The following is a 20,857-nucleotide window of genomic DNA, read 5'->3' as shown; positions in this document are numbered from 1 at the left end:
AAAAAGTGATGTATCTTCAGAGGACACAACCACTCTATTTTTCACTTTCAGTACAATATGCAATAAATTACATGAGGTATTCAATACTTACTATGAAGTAGGCTTTGTGTTAGATGATTTGACCCAACCGTAGGCTAACGTGTATGTCTTGGCAAGTTTACAGTAGGCTAGGCTAAGCTATGATTCTCAGTAGGTTGGGTGTATTAAATGCATTTTCAATTTATGATGGATTTATTGAGACATAATCCTATTGTAATTTGAGGAGCATCTATAGTTGATTTCTTTTTTAATCACTGGATAGGATTATCAGTAGAATGAAGGTAACAATGGAAAAAAATCACAGAACTTGAAGATAGATCAGTTGAAATTATGCACTCTGAAAAACAGAAAACAAAATCAAACTATATGGAGAGATTTCATCTAACAGCATGTTAGACTTACAGACTAACACACTGATGATTGAATTATAAAAAGGAAATGAAAGAATGGGACAGAAGAAATGTCTGAATAAACAAGAGCAAAATACTTTTCAAAATTGGCAGACAGCCTACATTTCAGATTCAAGAAATTTAGTTAACATAAGTACAATAAAATTTAAAATGTTCGTGCTGAAATCCAAAAATAAAGACCGAATTTTGAAAGCATCAAAACAACAAAGATATATTACACACAGAAAAAAAAAGAAATTATGGATATCATGGTAGAAACTAGGTGAAGACAGCAAAATAATGTCTTTAAAGCACTAAAAGAAAAAAAATCATGAAAAAATATATATCCAGTAGGAATACATTTCAAGAATGAAGGCAAAATAAAAACATTTTCAGGGGAAAAACTAACATAATTTATCACCAGCAGAACTGCACTACAAGAAATACTAAAGGAATTTCTTCAAGCTGAAGAGAAATGATACCAGAGACAAACTCGGATAGGTAGAAGAAATAAAGAGTGCTGCAAATAACAAATACGATAAAAGATATCTTCTTTTAAATCTATTTTTAATGCTGTCTAAAGCAAATACTATAACATTGATTTGTAGGGTTTATAATATATAAAGATTATAGAACCAATATATGTGAACACTATAGAACAAAATAAAAATATCGGATGGTGTTTAATAGTGTACATGTTTCATAATATATGAATTTTAGATCTAACAAATGATCAGAATAACAAAAGCTCTAATATCCTCATTTAAAACTGATTTTAAATGCCCAAATTAGGAAATAATAATCTGTGGCATAATGGAAAATATTTTTCAAATAAATTGTTTTTTAATCTTTGATAGACTTAAAGTGAATTACACATTTAAAAACCCCTTTATCACCTTTAATAGCAACTGAACTCCAAAATTACTTAAAACATTCATATTTGTATTCCCATCTTTAAAAGTAGTTTCACCATCCTTACAAAGATGTATTTGATTTTGTTGTAGTACTAATATTTTATCTATATGCAATGTTACATTCTCTTAAAAATCAGTACTACATTTTAATCATTCTTTCCCTGAGCTTTACTAGACTTCAAATATTGACAACAGTGATGTTTTTAACGTTCTAATGGATTCTCAAACTTGCCACTCAAGGCATTGATTACATAATGAAAAATATAATTTTGGAGCACCAGCAAATCATTTCAAGAGTAAGTTAATCAAAAATTTGGTTAATACTTATGAAATAAGAATTTTTGAGTAAAGACAGGATTCAGACCATTTTTCTATGAATATGTTCCAACAGCTAATATCTACAGCCAGAACACTTGCTTACTTAAAATTATTGCTAGAGACTACTTACGTGTTAACATTCAATTGTATTTGTAAGAGATGCATGACTATTACCAAAGTTACCAGCCTTCAATTAGTTATGTAGGCAATATTTTGTCTCTTATTCCTATGCAGCTTGCATTATTATTATCTCTGTTTTACAGATGAGGAAACCGAGACTACAAAACTAGCTGATGCAGGGCTAGGATTCAAACCCATCTAGTCTGACTCCAGAGATTTTAAGTCATCCCAGATGATATCGTTCTATGGTATCTGCCTATACAACATCTCAGTTTTGATGTGAATTGCCCCATTTTACCTCTTGACTAGGCAATTAAAAATACGCATGAAAAAAACGAGGGAAAATGGCAGAATGGAAAGAGAGAGAGAAGAAAATTGGGAAGCACAGTGTCTTCTGAAGCTATTTAACTCCACAGTAAGGAGGCAAGCAAGAGGAATTCAGTAAGAGCCACTGACAAAAGTCTACAGTAAATAAATATGTGCTGTGAAAAACCTTGAGTAAAACAAAGAAACAAAGGAGAAACATATGGAATCAGCAATCTGTAAGACTGCAATGGCCGTTAGATTGGGAGCAAGATTCAATATCACCATCTAACATAACTAAATCTGTAATAAAGGTTTCCTATATTGCAGTTAGTGCTTGTTACTATTTGTGAAGGTGGACTCTTTTTGGTAATAAAACTGGCTGATTCCTAAAAATGGTCAAGAATTCTAAACAAAAGTAATTTTTGACATTAAAGCCAAACAAATTAAGAAACTCCATCTTATCAATATAGAGGTAACATTAGCAACACCAAAATTATTCAGAAATGGACTAAACATCAATGTTTGAGTGCCAGGTTTTCTATAAGCTCTATCAACAATTTTTCATGTAGTTCTTAAAATAACCATCTTAAAAATTTAGCATCATTATTTCCCCTCTTAAAATTGTGAAAACTAAGGCTCAAAACTTAATTTAAGATTTTACAGCTAGGGAGGGACAGACCAGGGAGTCTACTCTGCATGCATAATATTTATGAAAACACTGCCAAACTAACATCCAATGCCTGAACATTTGCTTGTTTCAAATTACCTCCAGGGCAAAAACCATATTTTAATATTTAATTGAATTTATTTGAGGGAAGTATCACTTATAAAAATAACTAGCTTTTAGTTATGCAAGGAAATGTGTTACCTCTTTTTCTACCACGTGTAAACTTATCAGATGAGGGCAGGCATGGAGTCCATTTTTGCTCCCTAATACATCTTAAACACCCGGTACCCGATGTTGAATGAATGGAGTTTATTAGTCAATAAATGAAGAAATTTCTGGCTCCAGAGCTACCTCAAAGTCTAGAGAGCAGTTCAGCAGAGCTTTCTAGTCAGCTTGATTAAACAAGTGGACTAGACAGAGCTGAAATCAGTCCAGCCAGAATAAAAGTAATTTGACTAATTAATCTAGGTATATTGTCCCATTTATGTTTTACAACTTCCAAAAAGAATAAGAAAAACTGGAAAATCCCAATTATTCTCTAAATAGACCTATTGGAATCCAAGGAACCCAATTGTGAGAATCTGATGTGATATTTTAAAATCATAAATATTTTGAAACTGGTTAAAGAATGCATAAAATTAGACATTTTAATTACAAATATGTAAATATCAGACAAGATTCTGTTTCCCTAATTAAACATTTGGCGGGGAATGGAAGAAAGGGAGGTGGGAAAGAACAAAGAAGGAAGGGAGGGAAGGAAGGAAAGGGGGAAGGGAGAAAGGGGAGAAAATAAATTTAAAGCATTTACCAGACACATCACCACTGTGATCATAAAATGGAGGTGATAGACCAGTCATCCCATTTCTCTTTGTCCAACTAGGTTGCAGACTCTGATCTTCAGCCATATTACAGAGACCATCCTCAAAATCACATCTTTCATAATTCAAACCTAATGAGAAAGAAGAAAAACTGGTTTTCACAACTGTGTTTAGCTTTTTAAAAAATAAGACAGGCCAGGCGCGGTGGCTCACGCTTATAATCTCAGCACTTTGGGAGGCCGAAGCGGGCGGATCACGAGGTCAGGAGATCGAGACCACGGTGAAACCCCGTCTCTAATAAAAATACAAAAAATTAGCCGGGCGTGGTGGCAGGCGCCTGTAGTCCCAGCTACTCCGAGAGGCTGAGGCAGGAGAATGGCATGAACCCAGGAGGCGGAGCTTGCAGTGAGCCGAGATAGCGCCACTGCACTCCAGCCTGGGCGACAGAGCGAGACTCCGTCTCAAAAAATAAAATAAAATAAAATAAAATAAGACAATAGCAGAAAAATAAAGTTTAGCAACAAATGACAAACATAAGTCAACATAAAGATTATTCCTTATAAGTCTAAGTCTACTTTATTAATGCAAAGCTTTTTATGCATCCAATATTCTAATAAGTTACCACAACGAGAAACAGTGTGTTCTAATAGAAAGAATGCCACATGACATAGGATCAGAAGACTGAGGACCTCATCCTGATTTTGATTCTTATTAACTGAGTGTCTTAGCTTAACTATTCAACCATAGCAAGCCTTTTCTTTACTTGCAAAATTAGAACAATAACATCCTGTCCTGTGTCTCTCAGGCAATTGCTATGAAGATCTACGATATAATACATATAAAAATGCAGTTGGCCCTCTGCGTCTATGGACTCCTCATCTGTGGATTCAATCAATGGCAGATAAAAAATATTTGGGAAAAAAATTGCATCTGTACTGAACACGTACAGATTTTTTCTTGTTATTGCCTAAAGAATACCAACTATTTACACAGTATTAATATTTACATTGTCTGAGGTATTATAAATTGTCTAGAGATGATTTAAAGTACACAGGAGGATATGCATAGGTTATACGCAAATACATCATTTTATATCACAGACTTGCTATCCATGGATAGCAAGAGGCCATTATACCTTAAAACTGTTAGGTACCATAACTTACAAGGAATTATTATTAAGGTTACATCTTAAAACTCAGCTTCCATCTTCGTGCCATGCAGGCATATCAGAATTTCAGGTTTGGGCAGATCAAATCACAGAGACCCCTCTGATGGAAACTCAACCATCAGTGGCTGAGACATACTCCTGAAATTAAGTACAGCACCTCATCATTGAATCTGTGTTTGAGGAAAGTTTAGTGTTTTCAATCACAACAAAGACATTTCTGACTCTTTCTCTGGGTGATCCAAGAACTAGGGAGAAACAGAAGAACTGGAGCACATTTGTTCATAACATCTACCCATGTAATGTCTAGGAATGTCACATTCTAAAAATAGATGATCTCAACCACAAATGGTCCCTCCCCAGGTTGTGTTCCTCAGCAACTATAAAGATGATCCTTTTGAAGTAGGGGAATGATAACTACTTATTTTCTGGTCACAGCCCTGCTGACCAAAATAGGATCTGGTCCAGTCAGGATGAAGTGAAGAAGCCGGCAGAAACCCGCAGATAGCTACAAAACAATCCCTAGCTGCTCTCATTGCTCATTAGCATAAGACACTCCCACTAGTGCCATGACAGTTTCGAAATGCTGTGGCAATGACCCAAAAGTTACCATTCCCTTTCTAGAGATTTCTTTCTTTCTTTCTCGCTTGCTTTCTCTTTCTTTCTTCCCTTTTTTTTTTTTTTGAGACGGCGTTTTGCTCTTGTTGCCCAGGCTGGAGTGCAATGGCACAATCTTGGCTCACCACAACCTCTGCCTTCTGGGTTCAAGCAATTCTCCTGCCTCTGCCTCCCAAGTAGCTGGGATTACAGGCATGCACCAACATGCCTGGCTAATTTTGTATTTTTAGTAGAGATGGGTTTTCTCCATGTTGGTCAGGCTGGTCTCGAACTCCTGACCTCAGGTGATCCACCTGCCTCGGCCTCCCAAAGTGCTGGGATTACAGGCATGAGCAACCGCACTCGGCCCTTTTCTAGGGATTTCTAAATAGCCTGCCCCTCAATTTGCATTAATCTGCTCCTTAATTTGCACGTAAATAACAATGGGTATAACTGCAGTTGCCAATACCCCGCAAGCATGGCTCCAGGTGCACTACCTATGAGTTAGTCCTGCTCCGCATGAAGCAGCTACAATTCAGTAAAATAAAAGATTGATGTTTAACAGCACCAGCTCAACTCTGAATTTTTTTTTTTTTTTTTTGAGACAGAATTTCTTTCTGTTGCCCAGGCTGAAGTGCAGTGGTGCAATCTCGGCTTGCCACAACCTCCACCTCCTGGTTCAAGTGATTCTCCTACCTCAGCCTCCAGAGTAGCTGGGATTACAGGTGTGTGCTGCCATACCCAGCTGTCTTTTTTTTCTTTTTTTTTTTGTATTTTTAGTAGAGACAGGGTTTCACCATGCTGGCCAAGCTGGTCTCGAACTCCTGACCTCAAGTGATCCACCCGCCTCAGCCTCTCAAAGTACTGGGATTACAGGCATGAGACACCACACCCAGCCTGAATTTTTTTTTTAATTTCCACAATTCACATTTAATACTTTTGCTATAGCCAATATATTTTACATAATGCTTTGTTCTCCTTTCTTGTTTTTTCACCCTGTAGTTCAGAATAACATGTTCCATAGTGGCAAAAAGGAGCAAAAGATATTCTCCTAATTTCCTTAACTCTAATCCTCTTTTAAGCTTGACTCAGAGTTGCCTAACAAAACAGATTAAAAATAAGATTAATACAGTGAGCTTGGAGAAAGTAGAAAGAACAAACTTTAAAAAACCATGGAGATTTTACACTTTCTGTTCCATCACCAGAACCACTTGGCTTTGAGATTTCCACTTTTTTTTTAATTACTTGAACAAAACTCTGTTGCAGTAGAAAGTGGCTTTTAATTGCATTGAACTTGAACTCTGCACCTGCACAGAAGCAGACCTTGAGCATGATTTTAATAATTGTTGAACAATTGACTATATATCCAAAGCGTTTCCACTATGACTCTGAAACTTCTTTTAGTGAATTCTTTCCTGGGTGAATCTGAGAACCCTCCCAGGCTAAGCCCTAATTTCAGGGCTCATTTGCATGCCTGCATCACTCTGACAAGTTCCTTCATTTCCTGACTAGTTGCACTAGCTGTAGCTGGAGCAAACATGCTGGTTAATAGTTCAACAGTGCTTGGCAACCCAGTCAAAAGAACATAATTTTCATTTCATCCTATCACAAAACAATTACCTCAATAAATGGCAGCAATAAGGAACCTTGTTATTATTACAGAATACCACTGGTTGTCAAAATCTTTCAAAATAAGGGATCTAGGAGTAAAATCAATAAAACAGGCCATTGATAATGAAGCTTGCATGTCTGTGGGTTCAGCATCTGTGGATTCAGCCAATCACATTCCGTGAACCCTGCTTCATCACGATGGCCTATTCCATTAATTTTACTCCTAGATCCGTTATTTTTTTAAAAATTTGCCAACCAGCTGTATTGTATAATAACAACAAGAACCCTCATTGCTACAATTTATTGAGGTAATTGTTCTGTGCTGGGATTCCACTTGAAGTAACTTACTTCTTTTTCTTTTCTTTTTCTTTTTTTTTTTTGAGAGAGAGTCTCGCTGTGTCTCCCAGGTTGGAGTGCAGCAGCGCGATCTCAGCTCACTGCAACCTCCGCCTCCCGGGTTCATGCCATTCTCCTGCCTCAGCCTCCCAAGTAGCTGGGACTACAGGCGCCTGCCACCACACCTGGCTAATATTTTGTATTTTTAGTAGAGATGGGGTTTCACCGTGTTAGCCAGGATGGTCTCCATCTCCTGACCTCGTGATCCGCCCACCTCAGCCTCCCAAAGTGCTGGCATTATAGGCGTGAGCCACCGCGCCCAGCCGAAGTAACTTATTTCTTATGAAGCAAGAAGAAAGCTTCAGATGAAGCAAGAAGAAAGCCTCATGAAGCAAGCCTATTCTTCCATTTTAAAGATAAGATAACTCAGATGATGTCTTGCAGACTTTAAGTAACTTGCTCAAGATAGACCAGCTAGTGAGTGCTAGTGTGGAGAATGGAACACAAGTTTTTGTACTCCAGAACCATAGCTCTTAAAGCTCTCCTCTGAGGCATAATTATTAATCCACTGTCCCATTTTTTTTACTGAACTAGAATTAAAGCTCTATCGGAGCTCCTAGTCAGCCTAAGGAATAGATAGAGTTGATGTCATTCTCTTCAAAAGCAAAGAAATTCTATTAGTCAATGAATCATACTATGATTAAATATACAATTTCTATGAGGCCTTTGAAATATTTAGGATAGCTGGAATATCCAAATTATTACCTTACAGACTCCTAGTTATCCAAGGAATCTGGTTGAACAAAAAAGGGAACTAAATTATATAGTCACTTGTATATGTGTTTGTGTGAATGTGAGATTCAATTAGCTATGCATGTATTGACCTAAGTATGTATCTATTTTCAAGTTTCTTTTGGTTCTCAACAATTTTTACGATGACCTAGGATTATAAGATATTCTAAATTATTTTATCACCATATTTCAAGAATTATGGGTATGAAAGATACACACATTCTCACACAGGTGGCCAAACATTTTTTAAATACCATTTCCCTGCAATACAATTACTTAGTTGATGTCTGTTTGCAATATTCTTTGTTTTTTTTAATACACAAGATAAATAACTTCTGAGTGTAAGAAATAGAAAGAAATAGCTAAATAAAACATTTATTCATCTAAATAGTCTCAACAAGCGTTCTATTTGTTACAAAATTAATCTAATGAGCACAGGTTTTCAATTAATTCTTACCAAAAAAAAAAAAAAGCAATCCTGAACTTCTAATAAGTTCCAGATGACTCAAATATACATCAGAAAATTTTCTGAGTACTCATTTTCCCCAATAGAGAATTACACATTTTAAACAATTTGAATAATTTTCCTTGAATTATAGCTGGTTTACCTTTTAACTTCATATGCCACACATCCACATTCAAGTCTGAAACTATCTGTGTAATAAAATCTGTCACAATGTAGATTGCAGCCATCACTAAATAGTGTGAAGTAATAACGCCAAAGTTGGACAATATAATGAACAATTAGGAGTGCTATACAGGAACTTATCAGTAGAATACAAGTTCCTGGACTTTTTGAACTTGGGCAACGTATCACTTTCTGTTCAATTTTATAATCCCAAAGGTCAGATGTAGTGCAGTCAGAGGGAGGATTGGAAGGTTGCTTGGAAGCCACAATTATCTCCTGAGTTGGGTTCCACATTGTCAGATTCTTTCATTATAGAACCATTAAAGAATTCCTCATAGTTTTGATCTTTAACACGATAATGGAAAGAAAAATATTAAATAATATGCCAAAGTGACAGTCAGCTTGGGGCATGCTTTTGAAAAAATATGAATGAGTAGGATACATTTTCATTGTAGTAATGGTGAAGAAACTCAGATAATCCAGAACTCAGGATTAACTCTGGAAAGTATGGTCTGGGTAAAGCATCACAACATAATATTCTTAGAAGACAGAACACAATGTAAGAATTATGAAAAATCTAGCAAGGGAAGAGACGAGATAGAAAGCACACTTATTTCAAAATTTTCCCCAGGTCAATATTAATGATGTACATTTCTCTTCCTCTTAGAGGTTCTATAAGGCAGTTGTAGTCTTCCCATCAGAGTCCTACCCTTGTTTCATTACTGTGGTAAAATATACATTACATAAACTTTTTTTTTTTTTTTGAGACAGGGCCTTGTTCTGTCACCTAGGCTGGAGTGTGATGGCGCAATCATGGCTCGTTGTGGCCTTGACCTCCCCAGGCTCAAGTGATACTGCCATCTCAGCCTCCTGAATAGCTGGAACTACAGGTGCACACCACCACACCTAGCTAATTTTTTGCATTTTGTAGAGATGGTGTTTTTTTTGTTTGTTTTTTTGGTTTTTTTTTTGAGACGGAGTCTCGCTCTGTCGCCCAGGCTGGAGTGCAGTGGCGCTATCTCGGCTCACTGCAAGCTCCGCCTCCCGGGTTCATGCCATTCTCCTGCCTCAGCCTCTCCGAGTAGCTGGGACTACAGGCGCCCGCCACCACGCCCGGCTAATTTTTTCTATTTTTAGTAGAGACGGGGTTTCACCGTGGTCTCGATCTCCTGACCTCGTCATCCGCCCGCCTTGGCCTCCCAAAGTGCTGGGATTACAAGCGTGAGCCACCGCGCCCGGCTGAGATGGTGTTTTGCCATGTTACTCAGGCTAATCTTGAACTCTTGGGTTCAAGTAATCCACCAGCCTCAGCCTCCCAAAGTGTTGGAATTACAGGCATGTAATTTTAATCATTTTTAAGTGTATAGTTCTGTGGTATTCAGTATATTCACACTGTTAAGCAACCATCACCGTCATCTGTACCCAGAAGTCATTCCATCTTGCAAAACTGAAACTTTGTACCCATTAAACACCACCTTTCCATTTCTCCCTACTCAACCCCTGGCAACCACAATTCTACCTTCTGTCTCCATGAATTAGAGTATTGTAGGTAACTCATATAAGAGGAATCATATAGTGTATGTTTTTCTGTGTGTATGTGAGTTGCTTATTTCACTTAGCATAGCATCTTCAAGGTTGATCTATGTCGTAGCATATAAAATTTTGTTTATCCATTCATCTGTCAATGGACACTTGAGTGGTTTCAGCTTTGGGCTATTGTGAACAACACTGCTGTGAACATGGGTGTACAAATACCTGTTCAATTCCCTGCTTTGGTTTCTTTGGGGTATATATCCATAAGTGAAAATGCTATATCATATGGTAATTCCATTTCTAATATTTTGAGGAATTGCCATCTGTTTTCCAAAGTGGCTACAACATTTTACATTCCCACCAGAAAAGCACAAGTGTTCCAATTTCTGCAAATCTTCCTAAATACATTATTTTCTAGGAGATTTTTTGGATGGTTATAATAGCCATCACAATGGGTGTGAAGTGGTATCCATTATGGTTTTTATTTGTATTTCCCTAATGATGAACAATGTTGAGTATCTTTTCATGTGCTTACTGGACATTTATGTATCTTTTTTGAGAAATATCTATTCAAAGTCTTTGTTCATTTTTTAATTAGGTTATTTGTCTTTTGTCATTGTTGTTGAGCTATAGTTCTTTTTACATTGTGATATCGATTTTTTATCAGATGCATGATTCGCAAATATTTTCTGCTACTCCGCTGATTGCCTTTTCACTCTGTTGATACTGTACTTTGATGAATAGAAGTTTTTAATTTCGATGAAGTCAATGTATCTATTTTCTTTTGTTGTCTGTGCTGTTGGTGTCATATTGAATAAATCTTCACCACATCTAATATTATGAAGCTTTTCTCCTATGTTACTAAGTTTTACAGTTTTAGCTCTTATATTTAGGTCTTCAATCCATTTTGAGGTACCTTGTTGTATATGGAATAAGGTAAGGGTCCAACTCTAATTATTTTGCTTGTGGCTACCCAATTTTCCCACCACCTTTTTTGAAAAGACTGTTCTTTCCCCATTGGTCTCGGGTCTCTTCTCAAAACTCACTTGACCATATATTTGAAAGTTTATTTCTGGGCTCTCTATTCTATTCCATGGTCTAGATGGCTGTCTTTATGTCAATACCACACTCAGGTACTGTAGCTTTTTAATAAGGTTTGAAATCAGAAAGTGTTAGACCTCTTACTTTCTTCTTTTCCCAGGTTTTTATTTATATGGTTTTTTTTTGGTTATTTGAGGTTCCTTGAGATTCCACATGAATTTTAGGATAAATTTTGCTACTTTTACAGAAGAAAAATTATTGAAATTTTGACTGAGATTGCACTGAATTTGTAGATTGCTTTCGGTAGTATTGAAATCTTAACAATATTAAATCTTCCAATCTATGGACACAGAATATCTTTTCCATTTATATCTTTGTAAATGTCTTTCAACAATGACATAGTTTTCAATATAAAAGATTTCTGTCTCTTTAGTCTAGTTTATTCCTCAGTATTTTATTCTTCTTGATGCTATTGTAAATGAAATCGGTTTATTCATTTCATTTTCAGACTGTTCATCATTAGTGTACTAAAATGGAACTGAGTTTTGTGTGTTTGTTTTGTATCCTGCAACTTTGCTGAGTTTTTTAACTAGTTCTAACAGGATTTTTTAAAAATAGAATCTACATTTAAGATCATGTTGTCTATGAATAGAGATACTTTTACTTCTTCCTTTCCAATTTGAACGCCTTTAAATTTTTCTTGCCTGAATACACTGTCTAAAACTTTCAAAACTATGCCAAATAGAAGTGATAAAAATGGTCATTCCTGTCTTGTTCCTGATCTTAAAGGAAAGGCTTTCAGTCTTTCACCATCAAGTGTGATGTTAGCTGTGGGTTTCTCATATATGGCTTTTATTATGTTGAGGCAGTTTCCTTCTTTTCCAAGTTTGTGAGTGTGTTTTATCCCTTTTTGAGTAAAGTGATGTGATATGGTTTGGATGTGTGACCCCTCCAAATCTCACATTGAAATGTGATCTCCAATGTTAGAGGTGGAGCCTGGTAGGAGGTGTTTGGGTCATGGAGATGAATCCCCTATGAATAGCTTGGTGCCCTCCCCATGGTAATGAGTGAGTTCTCACTGTTAGTTCACAAGTGAGCTGGTTGTTTAAAGGAGCTTTGCACCTTCTCCTCTCCCTTGCTTCCTGTCTCACAACATGACACACCTGCTCCCCCATTGCCTTCTGCCATGAGTAGAAGCTTCCTTACCAGAAGCCAAGCAGATGCTGGTGTCATGCTTCCGCAGCCTGCAGAGCCATGTGCCAGATCAAACTTTTTTTTTTTAATAAATTACCTAGTCTGAAAGATTCTAGGATAGCAACACAAAATGGACTAACACACTATGTATTACATTGTCACAAAATTGTACATACAATTCATCATATTGTTCTGGAAAACCATTTACTTCATTTAGATAACATACAAAAATGTTTTCATAAAGAATAACTTCCCTTACTCTCAATTAATGTAAAAATTAGCAGCCGGTTCCTGAAAAGAATTAAATGAATCCAAAATATTCCAATTAAGTGGAAGTAAAATGTCATAATTCTCAAGAATAAATGTCAGTGAAAGACTGCTACTATTTGGCTTGGTGATTTAAAAGTACTAACTAGTGTTTATCAAGTATATATTTGTTATCTTTTACACTGAATTAAATTTTAATATTTTCCTTGACATATAAACAAGAAAAACTCTAAGTCACAAAGGCATACTATAGTGAATTAAATGAGTTCTGTTAGAGTTCACACCAGAATTATCCAATATTCCTTCAACTGGATTCTTGTCATATACAGTTGCCTTTATCCTCAAGTCTTGAGAACATCTTTGGCAAGGATTGTGTCATCAATGCTATCTACATCAATGAAAAAAGGGTTACCAGAACATGTTTCAACTTTATGATTGCCTGAGGATTCGTAACCTTCAAAGGAGGTCTTCAGTGTTTGCAGGTGTCTGATGATATTTGCAGAAATATTAACAAGGTATAGCATTCACTCGAGCTTACAGCAGTATTCACTCAAGTATTAGAAGTGTCGTATGGCTATTTACAAATAATTCTCTATTCCAGAGTAGCGATTTGGCCAGAAGATGTAATGGCTTTTTAGTAGTTTCTGTAACGATAAATACAGGGCCCTAAATAGAAAGTTTAATCTCTTGCATGGACAAATTTTTCATTAAGCTAATTCACGAACAAATGAACTCCTGTCATTTTTTTTCCCAAATAGGTTTTCAATTTCTCTCAAAATAAGTAAAATTTATTTTCCAAATTCAATCAAGCATTTCAAGACTTATCCAGTGGAAAGTCACAATTATTTCTGGGTAGTAGAGAACATTATATTCTATTCATATTTCTCTGATGGAAATTTATTTAAAAGCTGTGATTCAAGGTCTTTGCCTTCATAAATTTGATAGCTTTCAAAACAGAATGTCAGGCTTCTCTCAGAATTCCTAGCCAAGCTTAAAGTGTCAACAAGTATATGAAGAAATAATATTTACTTACAAACATTTTTGCTTATAAGCAGAAAAATGTACATGGCATGACAGGCATGGCAGGGGTTCTATCTATGTACAGATATGGGCCCAGAAGACATTTTGCTTTGGAAGAGACAATTCACCATTTGATGTTGCCAGTTGTCTTTGAAATCTTCAAAGGGAGCTCACAAACTGAATATTCTTCTTGTGTGATATCAATTTGCACACTTGAGCCACAAAATACGAGCAGACTACATTGCAAGACTGAGTAGTTTTATCCAATTCCATGGTGAAAGAAAATAGTGCAACTGAATATTCCTCCATTCACTAAGTCAGTAAACCAGTACTACCAGCCGGTCTATTAAATATTTATTCACTCTAATTGCTAATCAGTCTTCTAGAAGAGGGAGAACTAGGTAAATTTCCTGATGGAATGGGGTTACTATTTTGCATTTTCATGAGCTCCTTAAAATACTAGAGAAACTGTTTGCAGCTCTGGAAGAATGTTATAATTTCATACAGAAATAATTCTTTTTTTAAATTAAAATCTCACTAGGGTACATGACCCCACCAAATTTGCCCTAATTGATAGAAGGCATCTTTTATTGGAATTGTGATAAGAAACCCTATAAGATGGGTTAAAATAAAATTCTGGTAAAGTTTTAGATTCTCCCTAGAAGAGTCACTGTGCAGCCAATTTTCAGAATATGCTGAGAACACTTCCTCAGTTCAATGCTTTCATGTGTTCACGGGCGGGAAGCACTGCCAGTTTTGTACATCACACCCAGAGATGAAAGAACAATCCACATTACTTATGGTTCATCTTTTCTTTTATATTTCCATTGCCCATTATGACACAAAACAGTCTACAACTAGGAAGCAATTATAGACACCAAAATATATTAAAGAAAATGATTTCTGTTATACCACTGTATACACCAGCATCTAAGTCATACAACAATTGACAAGAGTGAAAAGTTCTAATGGTATTATTTGACATAAAAAGTGTTTTATGAAGAGTGTTTTCAAAATAACAGAAGGAATCTAATAGACATACATCCCAAAAGAAAAAAAAAAAAAGACATACCCAGTTCAAGGTCTCTCTGAAGTCCATCCATGGGAGCAAGATTAAAATTAACTCTCTTGGAAGAAAAATAGCATTGAGGGAAGGAGAAAAGATAGCATAGAAATAAAAAGCGTTGAATAAATAATAATAAAATAGCATTGAAGGAAGGAGAAAGATAGGATAGAAAAAATAAAAAGCTTTAGTAGGTATGTTTATTTTAACTAAAATAAATGATAAAATTCCCAATAAACATTCATACCATTGAAATACTAGTTACAAGTAAGTACTTGTAAAAATCATTTGCTATATCCTGTTCACTGGAAAATTTTCAGAATCTACATCAGTAAAAGTTTCAACAAGGAGTTCAGTGTGGTGTTATTGTTGTTGTTTGACCATAAATGTAAGGATTTATTTCTGTTTTCTCAATTCTATTGTTTATATATCCAATTGTACTATAATGCAATATTTCTTTTCTTCTTTTTTTTTATTTTCAACTTTTATTTTAAGTTCAGGGTTACATGTGCTGGATATGCGAGTTTGTTACATAGGTAAACGTGTCCCGTGGTGGTTTGCTACACAGATCATCCCATTACCTAGGTATTAAGCCCAGCATCCATTAGCTATTCTTCCTGATGCTCTCCCTTTTGATGACCCCCCACCCTCTGACAGGCCCCAGTGTGTGTTGTTCCCCTCCCTGTGTCCATGTGATCTCATTGCTCAGGTCCCACTTATAAGTGAGAACATGTGGTATTTGGTTTTCTGTTACTGTGTTAGTTTGCCGAGGATAATGGCTTCCAGTTCCATCCACGTCCCTGAAAAGGACATGATCACATTCCTTTTTATGGCTACATAGTATTCCATATTTTCTTAATCCAGTCTATCACTGATGGGCATTTAGGCTGATTCCATGTCTTTACTGTTGTGATAGTGCTGCTGCACATGGTATAAGGCTGCTTTGACACTCTAGAATCTTCAAGGTAGATAACTTTGCCGACAAACCTTGAAATCTTAAAAACTGTGTTTTTCTTTTTTCTTCACCATCTACTCTGTGACCTCTCTCTGGTCATTGCCTCTAGGAATGTTAGAACCATTATAAATGAAATACAAGGAAAAATACACTATCCAATTTTGACTAAGAATTGGTCCTTGAATAGCTAGTATGTCTGAATAACAGAGGGCATAGGCTTAACTCCATAGAATTAGAATTGGAAAACCATAATGGGAGAGTGAGAAGACCCCATCCCTGGGAGGCCAGGCAAGGGTAAGGGGCCTGAGAAGAGGGTAGGAAAGATGGGCATGACTTTGAAGGAGGTAGATTGGGGGAAGGGACCGGAGAGAGAAAAAAGGACCTGATTTCCAGAAAATACATCAAAAAGGAACTGTGTTCACCTTGTGTGATGGTTAAACAACTTCTAGGCCAGCATCAGGGAGCGGCAGGGAAGCTGAGCTCAAACCTGCAGACAAGTTGTTGCCTTCAAAGAAACACCAGCACAGAGGAACCACAATGAGCTCCTCTTACTGCTGTAAGGTAACGTACATAAAACAACTGCATGGGGCAGAAGGCTTAACACCAGAAACATCGGTGGATACTTCTGGGTACACACACATGCACGTGCACACAAACACACAAAAGAGAGCCCAGACACTGTGCTCCAAAACAAAATAAAAAGATTGACACCCAGATGGGCAGTTGTGATGGGGAAGGAAAAGTGCCAGACTCTGAACACAAATAGGACTAGACAATGCACGATTTAACCCTGCTACATAAACACTTTTCTTGCCGATATTGACTGCCTTTGCTAATATAACTTTGACAAATTATTTTACTAGCAAATTCTCAATTTCCTTACTCTGATTAAAAAATAACATCTGCAACAACAACAACAACAACAACAGAAAACCTTTTTCATTAGTTTGAGAAAAAACATAGAAATGAGAAAGAAAGAAAATGAATCCTGTTACATGGCATATATGCCTAATATTATCTTGCTCTCATTTCTCAAATAAGCACAATTGCTAATAGGAAGGCTGTTTATTAGATCATTTTAAAATACAATTTTATATTCATTATAAAAAAAATAGATGCAGAGGGCCAGCACAGTGGCTCACATCTATAATCCCAGCACTTTGGGAGGCCACAGTGGGCGGATCACTTGAGGTCAGGAGTTCAAGACCAGCCTGGCCAACACAGTGAAACCCCATGTCTACTAAGAAAAATACAAAAAAATTAGTAGGGTATAGTGACATGCACCTGTAGTTCCAGCTACTTGGGAGGTTGAGGCAGGAGAATCGCTTGAACCAGGAGGCAGAGGTTGCAGTGAGCCGAGATCATGCCATTGCATTCCAGCCTGGGCAACAGAGCAAGAATCCATCTCAAAAAATAAAACAAAACCCCAAAAATAATAGATGCTATTTTAGAAAAGTTGAAATCATAAAGATATACAAAAAGGAAAAGTGATGTATAAGCTCAACACACAGAGATAATTCCACGTCATATTTTACGTGCAGTGTGCCGTACTATATTTTTAAGTACAATACATATATTGATGGGTAACCATGGTTTTTCTCATAACAATATATCATGAGCACTTTCTCATTTTTAGATAGCATCAAAAATTATGACAAATGGCTGCACAGATGTCCATATTATCGATGCATCATAATTTATTTAAACATTAACCTAATATCATAAAATTAAATGACTTCCTAATTCTACCATATGAGATGGTACTGTGAGGAGACTTTTTGCATGAACTCATTTTGTTTCTTAGAATAAATTTCTAAAAGTAAAATTACCAGTTAAAGGGCATGAACACTTTTTAAATCCTCTTTCATATTATAAAAATACTAAACAAAGAAAGGTAGAATTTATAATTCTCTTGCCTGAAGTAGTATCCATCTTCTTATGCCCTTCCCAAGAATGCACATGCTTTTTTTAGTTTTCATATTTATTTTATTTTAAAAACATTGGCAGCTTTTTGTTTTCAATTGTAATTTACAATTAATAGTGAAGTTGATAACTTCATCATACATGGTCATTTCTCTTTTTGTGTGTGTGAGTTGTTTTCAAGAATTTTACCTATATTTTTATGAAAGAAAAATGCATCTTTGATTTATTGACCTGGAAAAGAATTATTGGTGTGCTATATTGCAGACCTTTTTCCTCTTTCATTTTACTTGCAATATTTTGATATACTGAAACTTTTAATTTATATATTCTAATTTACTGAGTTTTAAAGTTTTCTTCTTTCATTTAACACTTACAAAGGTCTTCCCCACCCCAATACTTATTCAATTATCAATATTCAACAAACATATTTTGAAAATCTATTACACATCAAAGAAAAAGAGAAACTTTCCTTGACTTTTCTGATTATTAGGGGCAATAAAGATTATGGCTTCATTGTTAATATTTAACATTTTATCTTTAGAAATTTTTGGTGTCTGGAGCAGATAAGAAATGTATTTCATGAAATTGCCTCATATTCATTTGTTGTATGTAATAAAAACAGCATGGTATGGTGGTTGGTATTGATGTTTCAGGATCAGATAGAATTGTTTGTGAATTCCAGCTGTTCCATGGAACAGTTCTGTGTCCTCTGGCATTTTCTTTTACCTAGCCTAAGTCTCATTTCCTCAAGCTGTAAAATAGGAACAACAATAAAACTACTATTCCTACTATGTTTGCATTTGGTAAAAATTAAACAAGACACTGGATGGAGATTATTTAACAGTGCTTGGCATACAGTAAGTACCGTATACAAATCAGCTGAAATTATTATCAGCTATTTTGTTTTCCCAACTAATTTGGAAGGCCAACTTTATTTGTTAAATATGTTACACATATGGTTAATATTTTTAACAATCACATTCTTTTCTAATTATAAACTTTCATAATATTGGTGTAGTTTACATGCTACACTATCATACCTACTAATGAAAATTCTTTCTCTTTTTCTTCTCCCTCTTTCTAGCTATTTATCTCTCATTTTTCTAGATAAACTTTGAAGACACTTTATCAGGTTCCAAAGTTTATCCTTGTTAGATTTTGTACTAGAACGTAATTAAATTGATTCCATGAAAATGGACCTATTCACACCATTGAAACACCCCATTAAGAAGCATAGTCTTGTCATAAGTCTTTTTTCTGCACATCTGTGTTTTTCTGATTTTCTTCAGATAGGCTTTACATATTTATTTTTAGATTTCTTGCATACATAATTCTGTGGTACTTATAAGCTGAATGTGTGTGTCCCCTTAAATTCATATTTAAAACCCTAATTCCCAATGCAATAGTATTGGAAGGTGGGGCCTTTGGGAAGTTATGAGATCATGAGGATGGTGACTGCATGAATGGACGACTGCCCTCTCAAGAACAGCCACAGGAGAGGTGATCTGTCTCTGTGCTATGTGAAGTCTCAATAAGAAGGCAGCTGTCTGCAGACCAAGAAGAGGGCACCAGACACTGAATCTGCTGGCACCTTGATGGTGCCAGCAACTAATAAATATACTTAATTACCTATTAATAATTTCCTTAAATGTACTGAATTCATCAAAAGACACAGAGTGGCTGAATAGATAAAAAGTCACTTTATGAGACCAGCATTACCTAGATAATAAAGCCAGATGGGGGCACTTAAAGGATAAAAGTTGCAAGCCAATATTCCTGATGAACACAGATGCAAACATTTTTCAACAAAATATTTGCAAACTGAGTTCAACAACACATTGAAAGAATCATTCGGCATGATCAAGTGGGATTTAGCTCAGGACTGTAAGTATGGTTCCACATACGCAAATTAATTAATGTGATACACCACATTAACAGAATGAACGATAAAAACCATATAATCATCTCAATAGATTCAGAGAAAGCATTTGAAAAATTCAAAATCATTTTATAATAAAATATTTCAACAGATTACTTACAGAGAGAATACAATAAAAGCCATATGACCAACAGGTAGTAAACATCATATTTAACAGCGAAATGTTGAAAACTTTTTTTTCTAAGATCAGGGACAAAACAAAAATACCTATTCTCACCACCAATTTTCAGCATAGTCCTGAAAGTCCTAGCCAGAACATTTAGGCAAGAGAAAGAAATAAAAGGCATTCAGATCAGAAAGAAAGAAGTAAAAGTGTACCTGTTTGCATATGACATAATCTTATATGTAGAAACCCAAAAGACTCAACAAAAAACTGTTAAAACTAATAAAAAATTCAATAACATTGAAGGATACAAAAGCAACATAGAAAAATCAATCGTTTTTCTGTATACTAATAAGAAACTATCCAAAAAATATTGAGAAAACAACCCCATTTACAATAGCAGCATATAAAGTATAATACTTAGGTATACATTTAATTAACAAGGTGAAAGATCTGCATACTGAAAACTATAAAACACCAAGAATTAAACTGAAGAAAACACAATTACAAGAAAAGGTATTCCATATTCAAGGATTTAAAAAATTAATATTGTCAAAATGCCCATAGCACTCTAAGCGATCTACAGATTTAATGCAATCCCTATCAAAATTCCAATGTAATTTTCACAGAAATAGAAAAAAAAAACTTAAATTCATATAAAATCACAAAAGATTCCAAGTAGCCAAAATGATCTTGAGCAAAAAAGAACAAAGCTGGAGGCATTATACTATCTGGTTTCAAAATATACTATAAAGCAACTGTAATCAAAACATAAAAATAGACCCACAAAAATAGACACATAGACCAACAGAACAAGCTAGAAAGCCCAGAAATAAAGCAACGCTTTTTTTTAACTCTAATTTTAAGTTCAAGGGTACATGTGCAAGTTTGTTATATAGGTAAATTGTGTGTCATGAGAGTTTGTGTAGATTATTTCGCTACCCAGGTAATAAGAATAGTACTCAATAGGTGGTTTTTCGATCCTCACCTTCCTCCCTCTTCCCTTAAGCAGTCCCTAATGTCTGTTGTTCCCCTCTTTGTGTCCATATGCACTCCATGTTTAGCTCCTACTTAAAAGTGAGAACATGCAGCATTTGGTGTTCTGTTCCTGTATTAAGT

At 35.6% G+C, this 20,857-nt stretch overlaps 1 protein-coding gene across 1 annotated transcript in view; it reads right to left on the bottom strand.

The window, feature by feature from the left end:
- MALRD1 (MAM and LDL receptor class A domain containing 1) overlaps positions 1-20,857 on the bottom strand; it is a 695,880-nt gene that overhangs the window by 668,378 nt on the left and 6,645 nt on the right. Inside the window, exon 2 of the mRNA XM_032166926.2 lies at positions 3,562-3,702. Coding sequence (XP_032022817.1) covers positions 3,562-3,702 — 141 coding nt within the window. The remainder of the gene's footprint in view (positions 1-3,561; positions 3,703-20,857) is intronic.

The sequence above is a fragment of the Hylobates moloch genome, unplaced genomic scaffold, assembly GCF_009828535.3.
Source record: "Hylobates moloch isolate HMO894 unplaced genomic scaffold, HMol_V3 SCAFFOLD_2, whole genome shotgun sequence".
Classification (NCBI taxonomy): domain Eukaryota; kingdom Metazoa; phylum Chordata; class Mammalia; order Primates; family Hylobatidae; genus Hylobates; species Hylobates moloch.
This window is presented reverse-complemented; position numbering and strand designations above follow the sequence as displayed.